The sequence below is a fragment of the Pseudorca crassidens genome, chromosome 20, assembly GCF_039906515.1.
Source record: "Pseudorca crassidens isolate mPseCra1 chromosome 20, mPseCra1.hap1, whole genome shotgun sequence".
NCBI classification, from domain to species: domain Eukaryota; kingdom Metazoa; phylum Chordata; class Mammalia; order Artiodactyla; family Delphinidae; genus Pseudorca; species Pseudorca crassidens.
The window spans coordinates 52,683,585-52,698,031 of record NC_090315.1 but is presented as its reverse complement, the minus strand read 5'-3'; the positions used below and the strand labels follow the sequence as shown (position 1 = coordinate 52,698,031).

General features: G+C 42.9%; 1 protein-coding gene and 1 long non-coding RNA gene across 3 annotated transcripts in view; one reads left to right on the top strand and one right to left on the bottom strand.

The window, feature by feature from the left end:
* The window catches only part of LOC137215338 (uncharacterized), a 234,144-nt gene that overhangs the window by 80,415 nt on the left and 139,282 nt on the right, over positions 1–14,447 (top strand). The gene's annotated exons all lie outside the window — the stretch shown is intronic.
* Positions 1–14,447, bottom strand: part of VAT1L (vesicle amine transport 1 like) — a 148,387-nt gene that overhangs the window by 122,077 nt on the left and 11,863 nt on the right. For both annotated transcript variants that reach the window (XM_067720439.1, XM_067720438.1), the window contains exon 2: positions 2,183–2,312. In XM_067720439.1, coding sequence (XP_067576540.1) covers positions 2,183–2,312 — 130 coding nt within the window. The remainder of the gene's footprint in view (positions 1–2,182; positions 2,313–14,447) is intronic.

Here is a 14,447-nt window from a genome sequence, read left to right as displayed (position 1 = left end):
TTGACGGTGATGGTCATAGCCAGCCCAGACCACCTTGGCAGTGATGGTCGTAGCCATCCCAGCAGGGTTGACTGCTCCAGACTTCTTGTTTCACTATCAAAATGGCAAAAAGAGGACCAGCCATCAGATCAGCAGCCCCAGTCTCAGAGTCCAGCGGTGGGGAACCTTTTTTTTTTTTTTTAAACATCCGATTCACCTCATTACTTGATTCTGTTTAAAAAAACGAAATTAGTCCTGGGCGACTGAGCCCAAATGATTCCTTTTAGTGCTGAGCCTCTGGCAACAACTTTTCAAGGCTCCCTTCAATCCGTCAAGCCAAGAGCTACTCAGTGTGTTGCCGTGTGGAATCCCATCTCCAACATGATTGAAAGTTTTAAGTCAGAATTACAGAGGGCCTATTAGTATTGGTTTTCTCCCAAATCACACCCTGACTGGAAGGCTGTAGGTGGCTGCTTTTGTTTGTTTGTGCAACTGAACGTACTGGAGGAGGGTGGAGGGGGTGATGGATCGGTTTGACAAATAGCAAGTCAGGGCTAACTAGCAGAAGAAAGATCACATGTAAGGGAAACAATACAAGTAATCAAGCAGTGATTCCTCCCTCTACACTAAGGCCAACAACATCCTTGTCTGCTGTTACAGTCTAAAATGGTGGGTTATTTATCCAGTGCTCAAGATGAATAGCGCAAACGGTATGAACTGTTCCTTTGGGACCACGTGGAGGGGCGAAGAGCAGATCATAGCGCTCACGTGCAGCACTTTCAGGGAGAGATGGTGCTGCCACGTGAGGTTAGATTGCTTACCTGGGGACAGAAAATGTAAAGTCATAGGAAAGAAAAGAAAAAGCGCATCTACTGCTCTCTCAACGTTTTTCTGCCACGTTATCTGGAAACCACCGGCAAAAAGACGGATGAGCGGGATGAGATTTCCAGACGTTCATCGTAATGAATCGGGAGCATATTGATATTTTCACAGTATGTTGAGGCTCCGAGGCACCGAGAGCTGAGCAGCCTCAGAATCAATTCCAAGGGCGCATTCTGGCTTTGCCTTTTATAGCGCTTCTCTCCCTGTGTTAACTGTCGCAGTGGTTGCAGGTGGAGAACAGAGGGAAAGAGCGTGGGACTGCAGGAAGAGTAAAGAGGCTCTGGTGATTTGAATCCAGCTGCAGCTACTACTTATTATCTTTCTGACCACATGGAAATTACTGAACCCTTCTGAACTTCATCTCTAAGGGGATAACAATATTTACCTTGCAGGCTGAAAAACAGTAACTTCCCCATGTTTCTAGTTATGGTAGATTCTCAAATGTGAGGTCCCTTCATCTCTCCGTGGGAAGCATTTAAAGTCGAGCGAGAGCTCTTATGCCTGATTTCCACTGTTTTTTCTTGCTCCAAACTACCGCAATTTTGTGCAATTGATTTGCCCATAGTTTTTCAGTTTTTATAGACAAGATCCTACTTGATTTGCATGATAATGGTAGGAAGGGTCATACATCTTTTCAGCGATAAAAAAAAGTTTATTATGCGGAATTTTGAACATGTACAAAAGTAGTCAGAATAATATAATAACCCTTTTTATCCCTTGCCCTGCTCCCCAAGCCACCAGCCCATAGCCGATCCTGTCTCATTGTCAGTCACCTCTCCCCTTCGGCTTTAAAAGCCTCATCCAAAAATGCCACTTTCCCAGTGTCTGAAATAACGATTTATAAATGATCGCTTAGATGCATCAGCTAAGTAGGTATTTAAAGGAACCCAATTATAAAATACAGAGGCTACTTCTCCCCAACTTTTGCGTTTTGTAGTTGACTTTTGAGCCTGAAGTGATGGGGAAATGAGAGCCACGCATAGAGAGAGGAGGGATGTACACTTAGTTAATACAAGGCCAAATTCATAGCTGTATTAATCTTAATCTTATTAATAACTGTATAAAATGAATAAAGGGGATGCTAAGGTTTCCCCTGGCCCCTTCACCAGACCGTTGCCAGGAACAACAAGACGGTACATGGGAAAGGTATGAGACGTTTGGAAAGTCCTATCATTTACAACCACTGTTAATAAACCCAAATAATGAGACAATAACAATAAGACACGTTATAGATTATTTCAAACATATCTTGCATACTCTTTTATTATCTTAATGGATTCCAGATAGATATCATCCTTTCAGTCAGAAGTCAAAACATTACCTCGAATCCTTTAACGCTGTCTCCCAGAGCTTCAACAATCCCAGAACATTCAAATCCTGGCACCAGGGGGGTCTTGGGAGGGTTGTCGATATTCCCTTGTCGCACCATCAAGTCAATGAAGTTTAAACCACTGTGAACAGCAAACATGAAAAAAGAAATTCACAATGAGATCCGAAAGAAAGCACTGGCTTGAGTTTTCTTTCCTTCCCATTCCCTCCCTTCGCCCGCTCCCCAATTCCTCTCTCCTTTCTTTTTAAATTTTCTGATGAAACATGCCTAATAGTAATGTTACTTAGCTAGATGTCACCAATAAAGTAAAGCAGTGATCTTTCTAGACAACTAATGCTTTCCCAGCCCTTCAAATGGCAGTTGCAGAGTTCACGCTCTAATTCAAAAGAGAGTCCCTTTGCTCCCACTCAGAGCCTCCTTAGTCTTATTTTAAAAGTATGTATTAACCAGCCTGGTCATTAGCTGTTCTAGCAGTTAATCAAGGGTAAAAAATATACTAGGAAGAGGTTATAAGAAGACACATGGAAAGCAGCCAGACACAATGGCCATCCGCCATTGTGTGAAAAACAAAGAGAAAAAAGACCTAACCTAAAAGGTCTCAAAACAACCGTCACACCTCAACCATCCCATCGACTTACATGAGCGCCGAGCCATAAACGGTACCCATAATGGTGACTATGAGCCATTAAGAGACCACATTGGGTCCAGCTGCAGGAGGGTGACTCGAAGAATATAGGTCAAAGTGAGGGACCAATGGGGATGGGAAGACTGGAGGGTTCATTTCAAAAACTTTAGTTACCTCTGGCTGAGAGAAGTCATTAGGTATTTTCTACAAACATATTACTTTTGAAATAAGAAAGTTATCATTAAAATATATCAAAGTCATTGCCTTGGAAAACCACATACTTGATTCTAATGATGCTACCAATGCTCTGAACTGTTGGATTTTTTTCAAGAGCTGCAACTGGGAATTGCGTCTAACACCCGTGAACTAATCAAGTGGGAACACATATCTCACTCAACATGTATTTTTTCCCACCAGCTGTGGTTCTAATGTACTGCCTGTTTTCATAAGCTGCCATCTAGGAAAGACACGGGTTATAGAAACCAAACTCCTCGGTTTGGCCCAAGGCCCGTTAGCGTCCAGCCACAGCTTCCTTTTCAAGTAAGACGCGAACTCTTTCTTAAACACAGGTGGCCCATTTCTTCCTTGGCCTCTTTGGAGCCAAGGAAGCATCTAACTCTACCTACATCCCCTGGTCTCTACTTATCAGTCTCACCCATAAGGAATGGGTAAGGGCAAGGAGGATGACTTCCTTGAAAGATGGGTTCAAGAATCATCCCTTTTTTAGGTTTTTCTGGACACAAATGAGGCAAGATGCACATATTGCCCCACTGAAGTATCTCTAACATGTACCTTTTCTGAAGGCAGCTGCATGCCTCGTATTTCTTTGCTTCCAGAACACCTGGCATACATTATGCCCACAGCAACACAGTAGGGACTCACGCAACATCCACTGAATGAAGGAATATTCATGAATATCCCAAAAAATGTGCTGCCAGTTTGAGTACTAACTCCTTTTTTAAAAAATGTATTTATTTTATTTATTTTTGGCTGCGTTGGGTCTTCCTTGCTGCGTGCAGGCTTTCTCTAGTTGCGGCGAGCAGGGGCTATTCTTCATTGTCTTGCGCGGGCTTCTCATTGCGGTGGCTTCTCTTGTTGCGGAGCACAGGCTCTAGGCGTGCGGGCTTCAGTAGTTGTGGCTCGCAGGCTTAGTTGCTCCGTGGCACGTCGGATCTTCCCGGACCAGGGCTCGAACCGGTTTCCCCTGCATTAGCAGGTGGATTCTTAACCACTGCGCCACCAGGGAAGTCCCCTAACTCCTTTTAAAAAGCGGCCAAGGGATGCTCAGCGTCTTGGACACATTCCTGAAATGTATGTGTAGACTTCCAAAGGTCCTGCTTTGATGGTTAATAGTTCTTAGGGTCATTTATTAACCAAAATATTCTCCAATAATGTGGCCAGTTTTTTAAGAGCTCGGGGAGATCTGGGCACAAATCTCAATTCCATGACTTCTCCTTGTGTAACCTTGGCTCAGTTACTCAACTTCTCTAAGCCTCAATTTCCTTGTCTGTGAAATGGGGGCTATGGTAGCACCCATGCCACAGGGTTGTTAATAAGAGTTAAGCATTAAGAATGGTGCCAAGTACATAGTAAGTACTCAATAATAATATCTGCATCTTCTGTTAAGAAGAAGGCTGATGTGTGAGATACATTTTAGGAAGATTCCCATTAAACAAGAGTTACAAATAGTTTCAGAGCTGAAGTGGGAAAACTTCAGGTATCTGTAAGCTTCACTTCTGTGAAATAGTCCATTTTCCGACACAATCAAATAAATAAAGCATCGCTGTATAACAATAAAAGGAATTTCTACGTCCCAAGTCAAACACCCCATCTCATTTCACGCATATTTCAGTTCACTGTGTTATATCCTCTGTGTGAAAACTTAGGATTTCCCAAGACCCTGATGGAAAAATGCCAGAAGAAATGACTCAACAGTGCCGTAAACGTTCCAGCCCCTGGAGAAGGCTGCATCCTAGATGCTTTCTACGCTGCTCGATACGGCGGCCAATCTCCATCCAGCGTGAAGTGGGCCCAGTGATTGTAGACGGGGAGCCAGCTACTTGATTCCAGCGAGAAGGGCTAAGACAGACCTTATAAAATCCTGTAGCATCCCATTTTGTCAGTGAGGCATGCAGTGATTCTGTCAGGATCGTGGAGAATGCCAGCCAACTTGAGGACAGAAACATGAAGGAGGTGTATCCCAGGGGACAGAGGACGGGTCATTGTTGTTCATCTCAACACACAGAGGAGGTGAACAGTTGTTAATGAAGTACCCTTATGTGTTGCATCAGACCTGTTTCATGGTGCCTGCCCACACACCTCCTCCTGATATGGACCTATCCAGCATTTACTGAGGGTTCAATTCGTGGCAGAAACCGTGCTAAACACTTCCCTTTTGTTATTTAAGACTCAATGACACTCCTACGAGGTGTGAACTATCATATCCATTTTTTAGATGAGGAAACTTAGACTCAACAAGATTAAGTTACTTGTGTAAGGTCGCATCTTTAGAAACCGTCCAAGTCAGGATCCGAATCGAAGCCAAGCCTAGAAACTGAGCCCTCACAGATGACGCCCTACTCCGTCTCTAAGGAAACTTCAGCCATGCCCTTGACGAAGGGGCACATCCAAGGGACCAGGTTTATGACTTCTTGTCTCTTTGCCCACTGATTGACCCAGTGGTGGACCCAATGTTGGAGGAGTGGCCATTCACAATCTAAGCAGGAGCCCATTCAGTATAAAGTAAATGAGCTGGCCTGAGAACTGGACGTTCTCTCAAAAACTATGAATTGGGAAACATGCATCAGGAGAAAAACTTAGTACCAGAAAGGATGTCAAAAAAATAGAACTGAGCTGGGTCACAGAGCCAACCTAACAGGCTATACCAGGGTGAGTTATACACACCTCACTGCTGAGCTATCAAGGATGGAAGGGTTCAGTCTCTACATGTGGTGAAACCCAGCCCCACGTGCCTCCTGCCCTCAGATATCCAAGAGTTCCCTTGATACTTCACGCATGTCTTCATAATAGGTTATATGTGTGGTCTCTGTCTCATGAAACCAAAATACAAATGAAAACAAATACCATAATCAATAACCCTAAATCACCCACTGGACAGCCATTACTGACCTCATTTTTTTTCTTTTTTCAAACAAAACCAGCAACATTGTTTCGAGATAATAAGTTCTTTGCCCAAGGCCACACAGACAATGAATGGTGAACCCATGAACTTAAACTTGGGTCTATCAAACACGTTTTTTCTCCGAACACAACAGGAAAACACAGGGGCACATCAAGCCATACATCATCATAATTATAGTGTCCAGTATTCGCTAAGATAATTTGATTTTTCACCTGGAAATTTTGAGGGGGTAGCAATGACTATGCCTGATGACTCAGGCCCATATCAGGGGTAATTGTCAAATGTCTCTCTTACCTAATTTTTACATGGCTCTTAAACATTTGAGAGCATTGCAAAAAGAAATACTGCTGCGAAGCGCTTGATGTAATGGTCTTCTAAGTGATCCTATGTCTCTCAAATATTGGTATAATTATAAAAATAAGGCTGTTTTGTTTCCCTCCCACACTAAATTATTAGTCAAATAATAGGCTTAAAGGGTTATTACTGAGCCTTAGCATCCTGAAGGAATGAAGGCCGAGGTATGAGAAAGGGACCCTGAAAAACTCAAAACACAGAATGAGGGAGGTACAGGGAAATTTGGAAGCAGTCTCTTTAAAAAATAACTCTTTCATTTGCATAGCATAGTGCAGTTTATAATGTGCTTTTATACACATCTCATTAAACCTTGTAACAATCCTAGAAAGGCAAGAAGTGCAGATATTATTATTCCCATTAGATAGATGTGAATGTTGAGCCTCAAATAAGAAAGCTGGCTATGCCAAAGACAACACAATCAGTCCATGGCAGAGCTGAGACTTGAATCAAGATCTTCAAGCTCCTTGCTTATCTTATACCCCGTGACACCATGAAATCTGCAACGCAAGTAAATTCAGTGTGACTAAAATCAGTAATGTCAAGAATCAGGGGCAAGAAGACTAAGAGAAAAATGGTGGAAGGAAACAGATGCAGGGTGCGTGGGTTCCACTTCCTGCACTGCCATCAGTGCGCTGCGGGACCTTGGCTCCGTCTGTGAAGCCCACTCCCCCCCGGCCCCACCCCAGCTCTCACACTCTGTTTGCTTGGTGGTTCTTTATCCTGTGGGCTCTGCTTCAAATATTATCAAAATCAAAGCTGAGGTAGAGAAGAAGAGATGCTTGGTGGTCTTGGTAAAAGACACTGACTTGGGATGCTCAGATTCTATCTAGAAGCTGAAGGAAGGCAAGCTAGCCTTGGCGTCTGTACTTTGTTTTCTATTGTCTATGAAGTGATGGATGTCAACCCTGTAAAGTCTCATGGGAGATGTCTAGCTATTTTCATTTTATGTTCTACTAGACTCAACAAATGTTGCTTACTTGATGATGATGCTACAGGTTGGGTATTAAGGTATGGACCATTTTCATCTCCATTTTGTTCAGGAGGATGGTTAAGCCTAAAGAAGATATAGTACCTTGTACAAGGCCCTATTGTAGGTACCAGAACTGGGGTACAAGCCCTTTTTATATGGCTTCAAAGTTTGAGTTTCTGACCACTAGGCTGTCATTCTGTTACCTATAAACCATGGTAGGCTGCTGTGTATTCTTGTCCCCAAAGCTCTGGCTTGAGCTCTGTTAATTTCCATTGGATATGCTAATAATATCAAAGAAGACATAATTTATTTCTTTTTTTATTGAAGGATAGTTGATTTACAATGTTTCAGGTAGACAGTAAAGTGATTCAGTTATACATATACATATATATATTCTTTTTCAGATTCGTTTCCATTATAGGTGGGTCCTTGTTGTTTATTTTATATACAGTAGTGTGTCTTTGTTAATCCTAAGTTCCTAAATTTATCCCTCCACCACCCTTTCCCCTTTGGTAACCATAAGTTTGTTTTCTATGTTAGTGAGTCTATTTCTGTTTTATAAATAAGTTCAGTTGTGTCAATTTTTTTTGGATTCCACATATAAGTGATATAATATGGTATTTGTCTTTCTCTTACTGACTTACTTCACTTAGTATGATAATCTCTAGGTCCATCCATGTTGCTGCAAATGGCATGATTTCATTCTTTTTTATGGCTGAGTAGTATTCCATTGTATGTATGTGTGTGTGTATGCATATATATGTATATATGTATCTTCTTTATCCATTCATCTGTTGATGGACATTTAGGCTGCTTCCATGTCTTGGCTATTGTAAACAGTGCTGCTGTGAACATAGGGGTTCATGTATCTTCTCGAATTATAGCTTTGTCTGGATATATGCCCAAGAGTGGGGTTGCAGGATCATATGGCAACTCTGTTTTTAGTTTTTTGAGGAACCTCCCTACTGTCATCCATAGTGGCTGCCCCAATTTACATTCCCACCAACAGTGTAGGACGGCTCCCTTTTCTCTATACCAGCATTTATTGTTTGTAAACTTTTTAATGGTGCCATTCTGACCAGTGAGAGGCGATACCTCATTGTGGGTTTGATTTGCATTTTGTTACTAATAAGCGATGTTGAGCATCTTTCCATGTGCCTGTTGGTCACCTGTATGTCTTCTTTGGAGAAATGTCTATTTAGGTCTTCTGCCCATTTTTTGATTGGGTTGTTTGTTTTTTTGATATTGGGCCGTATGAGCTGTTGGTATATTTTGGAAATCAATCCCTTGTCGGTTGCATCATTTGCAAATATTTTCTCCCAGTCTGTAGATTGTCTTTTCGTTTTGTTCATGGTTTCCTTTGCTGTGCAAAAGCTTATAAATTATTTCTTAAAGGACACCACTAAGTGGATGACAGAGGAATCAGCCCAGTTATAGTTTATTAATTTTCCAATTTGAGATAAAGTTGGCCCAGTGAAGGATTTAGCAAAGAAGAGGCAAGTAGATATGGAGAAGGTCCCCTTTTATTTTCCAGGTGAAAGGAAGGCAGGGGTGGCTCATGGGAAAGGATTTTAGATCTCTTGCCGTCTTGTTCCTCCCTCAGATCATCGGTATCCTCAGCATGGACCACAGGAATCCAAACACTCAGACCATTACACGAAGAACTGTATGATGAAAACCTTCCTCTTCCGGAAGACTGCTTCTTTACTGATGCAGCTCAATAGAGCCCAATCATATATTTCGATTTCACACTCAATAGAAATCCCTAATCTTGCCCCATCATTGGTTCAATTGGGAGATACATGGCCAAAGAAACAACCTTCAGTAACCCACTGTTTTACTTACTGAAGGGATATTGTTGAACCCAATATTTGTTAAAATACACATTCTCTTCTTTATGAAGACAGGGAATTTTTCCTCAAATTTCAGCACAAAGGTTGTTTGTGTGGCTCTTACAGGCCCAGTGCAGTGTAGAAACTGATTATATTTCTTTCTTTGCATTGGCTACTAGGAAGCTCTGAACCAAATTTGTAGCACCCCTCCCCACACACTGCAGAGCTTTCTGGCATTCATTCTCTATGTTATCCTAACACTCAACTTCATCTTAACTTTCTGAATGCTTTGGAGTTCCCATTAAAATAAATCTTAAACTCTATTAGATTCAATCTCAAACTTGACTGTGCATCAGAATTCGCAGGAGTACTTGTAAACGCACAGATTACTGGGCCCCATCCCTGCGTTCCTGACTAAGTAGGTCTATGGGGGAGGTCCAAGAATTTGTATTTCTTTCTTTCTTTTTTTTAAAATTAATTAATTAATTAATTTGGCTGTGTTAGGTCTTCATTGCTGCACGTGGGCTTTCTCTAGTTGCAGCAAGCAGGGGCCACTCTTCGTTGTGGTGCACGGGCTTTTCTTTGCAGCAGCTTCTCTTGTTGCAGAGCACAGGCTCTAGGTGTGCAGACTTGCAGAGTTGTGGCACACAGGCTCAGTAGCTGTGGCTTGCGGGCTCTAGAGCGCAGGCTCAGTAGTTGTGGCGCACGGGCTTAGCTGCTCTGTGGCATGTGGGATCTTCCCAGACCAGGGCTCGAACCCGTGTCCCCTGCATTGGCAGGTGGATCCTTAACCACTGCACCACCAGGGAAGCCCCAGAATATGCATTTTTAACAGATCTCCAGGTGCTGCTGCTCCTGGTCTGGGAAGCACACTTAGAGAATCGCTGCTCTATCTATTTCTTTTTAAGCTATTTCAAGCTGTCTTTGGAATGAGACAAGGTAAAAATTAATAGATGATGATTAAATAGATAAGAAAATGAAAAGCTCTCTCATCCTCTAGGGCAGTTGAATTTTTTGATCCTAGTCCAAAGAATTATATTTACTCATGTTAAATGTGGTCTTATTAGATTAGATTCATCATTCTGATTTGTCTGGCTCTTTCTTGGATCCTAATTCTTTCATCCAAAAAAATTGGCTTTTCCTCCTGGATTTGTGTCCTCTGAAAATGCAGTTATCATGCCATTGATTTTTATGTCTAAATTGCTGATTAAAATATCGGATAGCAAAGTCATTCCCTCCACTGCGCACCTCATCTCATCTCTTCTCGCTACTCCAACCATCACTCCAGCAATTCTCCCATCTCTTCTACATCATCACTGCTCTGGCCTCCACTACACGAAAGCTAATCAAAACGTGGTCCATGCACGGATGCCGATCTTTGAACTAGTCGCTGTTGGTCGGGAGAAGATGTGTACGGAAGTTGAGAATAAGCATTCAGAAACTTTTAGAAGATTTTGACAGAGTAATTTTGTTTATTGAAGTTAATCACTTAAAAAAAATGTTGGATAGGCTGTCACGTTCCAGGTTACTAAGGGTGTTTGTGAAGCTCACAAAAGATGTCATGGAGGGAATTCAAGACGTAGGACTAGCTGACATTTTTTAAGTTTCTTTAAATCATGACCTCTATGATTCTCTGAAACATCTCCAAGATACTTTGAATTCATGTTAAACAAATACTGTATTAAGACCGTGAGCCTCACTCTGTGAGCGACGGCAGTCAGTACCCTCCCCCAGCGGCAATAACTGCGGACCACGTGGGTGCAGGCTGACCAAGCTTCAAGAATAATCATTTTCTGGATGCATGTCAGGATCATCGTGGTGATATATATATTTTAAACGTGTACATCCTGGCTCTAGCTTTGAGAGTCTGTTTCACCCAAGCACACATTCTCACGTGCCATCAGCACTGAGAAAAATTGCTCTAAGTAGCCCCAAATCAGCTGTTTCCAGAAAGAAGACTGTTCAAGAAGAAATGGACCCTTTCTGAGACCGGTTCTCATATAGGGCTTTGTGATGGGTGGGGCGGGGGGGCCCAAGAAGCTAGTAGAATCTCTAGAAATCCCCATTATAATTTCTCAAGTGATGGGGCATGGGGAGAAAGGACTTATTGGTGGTGAGTCATTGTAGTAGATAACATGTATGTGGTGCACGCTGTGTATCAGGCATGGTGTTCAGTGTTTTATGAGTGTGATATTTAATTTTTCCAACAACCATAACAAGGCAAAGAGGTACACGACGTTACCTACATTTCACAGAGAACAAAACGGAGGCGCACTGAGGTTTACAAAGCCAAGGGATGAAAGCAAGTGATGTCTCCAGAGGCTACTGCCCTTTGCTTTTCTTCTGAGAGAGCATCACTCAGTTTTCCCAGTTACAAAGAGGGGACTTCTCGACTCATCTGTCACATTAAGCACTTACTATATCCCAAGCAGACACTTAGTATTGGATACCCACAGTTAACAGGGGGTTCAGTTTCTCATGGGGAAACAGAATCATGAAAGCTGCTCACAATGCGGCGTGATGAGTGGTTTTACAGAAGTGTAGCCAGAGAGCTCACCCGGTCACCCGGAGATGGGCTCACAGACAAGATAACCACGGAGTCAAAACAGTGAGCCCCGGAAAGGCTTTCCCAAAGAATTGTTAGCTTTGCTGACACCCTCTGCAGTCACCAAAGCTAAATTTAAATCCTTCGCTTTTGCTTACTGGCTCCTCCTCGCGTGGGTAGCTTCCTCTCCCTGAACCTAAGTTTCCTCATCTCAAAAATGGGTTAGTAGGGGGCTTCCCTGGTGGCGCAGTGGTTGAGAGTCCGCCTGCCGATGCAGGGGACACGGGTTCGTGCCCCGGTCCGGGAAGATCCCATGTGCCGCGGGGCGGCTGGGCCCGTGAGCCATGGCCACAGAGCCTGCGCGTCCGGAGCCTGTGCTCCGCAACGGGAGAGGCCACAGCAGTGGAAGGCCCGCGTACCACAAAAAAAAAAAAAACAAAAAAAACCAAAAAACCACATCGGTAATATTTCAAACATGGAACAAAGTGACCAAGGAGATACACTGAGAATCTAAATATCAAGAGCCATTTTCAGCAGAAACAGAAAAGCACGGCATGAATGTGTCCAAAACAAGCTGTCCAAGACCAACCCCTTGATTTCTGGACCTGGAGTTATTCATTTACTCTCAGCCTCTCCTGGGGACACAGCAGGTATTTACTCCTAAGAAGGTTCCTAAGAAGGTTCTTGAAAAGGTTAAAATCTCTGTGGTCCAGGTTAGATGTTGACGGAGTCATTGACTTCAAACAGATGCCTGGCAGTGACTGGTTGTGTAGAACATTCAAACTAATTTAATTTAAATTCAACAGACCTTCCATGATTTGGGACTTGGCTCAGGACAACAGTGACAGTGTTACAACAGTGACAATGACATCTCTGGTTCCCAAGAGTTCAGAGATCAACGAAATAAATGACTTCACAGTATGACAATTCCCTAACAGGCAGTGGGACACGGGTCACAACTAGCACAGGGAGGGCAGTTACTAACTCGCTTTGCAGGAGTCATGGAGGTTCCACAGGTAAGTGTCACTTAGGCATGGCTGCGCCCTTTGCTTCCATTCTCCCAAGCTCTCCAGCCTCATCCCACCTCTCCATGAGGGGAGAAAGCATTATGAGACAGTGCAAAGCGCTTACTGCTTGACTTCTCACTGGAGCCCCAGAGGGGCAGGGTTCCCACAGAGAAACAGTCCATTTTTGCTATAACATGACAGCTATCTCCTAAGTCATTGCTGCTGATAAAAACTATGCTTCCTAAAACAGTTGTTTCAGTGGGAAAACGAATAAGGTAGACTACAGCAACATTGTCCAAAGAATATTCTGCAGTGATGGAAATGTTCTGTATCTGCTCTGTCCAATATGGCAGCCACTAGCCATGTGTGGTTACTGAACACTTGAAGTGTGGCTAGTGTGGGTGAGGAACTGAAGTTTTAATTTTACTTAATTAGTATTTAAATTTAATTAGCCTTTATTAGAGAAATGTGAATCAAACCTACCATGAGGTACCACCTCACAGCAGTCAGAAGGGCCATCGTTAAAAAGTCTACAAATAGCAAATGCTGGAGAGGGTGTGGAGAAAAGGGAACCCTCCTACACTGTAGGTGGGAATGTAAATTGGTGCAGCCACTATGGAGAACAGTCCGGAGGTTCCTTAAAAAACTAAAAATAGGGCTTCCCTGGTGGCGCAGTGGTTGAGAGTCCGCCTGCCGATGCAGGGGACATGGGTTCGTGCCCCGGTCCGGAAGGATCCCACATGCCGCGGAGCGGGTGGGCCCGTGAGCCATGGCTGCTGAGCCTGCGCGTCCGGAGCCTGTGCTCCACAACAGAAGAGGCCACAACAGTGAGAGGCCCATGTACTGCAAAAAAAAAACACCTAAAAATAGAGTTACCATATGATCCAGCAATCCCACTCCTGGGCATGTATCCAGAAAAGATGAAACTCAAATTCAAAAAGATACACGCACCCCAATATTCACAGCAGCACTATTTACAATAGCCAAGACATGGAAGCAACCTAAATGTCCATCGACAGATGAATGGATAAAGAAGATGTGGTACATATATACCATGGAATAATACTCAGAAATAAAAAAGAATGAAATAATGCCATTTGCAGCAACATGGATGCAACTAGAGATTATCACACTAAGTGAAGACAGAAAGAGAAAGACAAATACCATATGATGTCACTTATATGTGGAATCTAAAACATGACACAAATGAACTTATTAACGAAACAGAAACAGACTCACAGACATAGAGAACAGACTTGTGGTTACCAAAGGGGAAAGGGGGTGGGGGAGGGATAAATTAGGAGTTTGGAATTAGCAGATACAAACTACTATATATGAAATAGATGAATAACAAGGTCCTACTGTATAGCTCGGGGAACTATATTCAATATCCTGTAATAAACCATAAAGGAAAAGAATGAAAAATAATATGTATATGTAAAACTGAATCACTTTGCTGTACGTCAGAAACTAACACAACGTTGTAAAGCAACTCTACTTCAACAAAAAAAATTAATTAGCCTAAGAAGGAGGTAGTAGCACAGTCACTGCCCTGCTGTCTTCCTCATGGACTGTGTGCAATTCCAAAGCAGAGAGTTTGCCTTAAAATCTATTTCTTCCACGTTCTCTGCTTAGCCCAGGGTATATTCTAGCCTTGCCAAGGATGATTCCTCCACTGAAGGTGTAAGTAGGAAAACACCAAGGAGCGATTCAAGCTCTTTCCTTCCTTCTGCTAGAGGGAATGTTGGTTGGCAGCCTTGTGTAGCAAGGGGAAAGCCGGG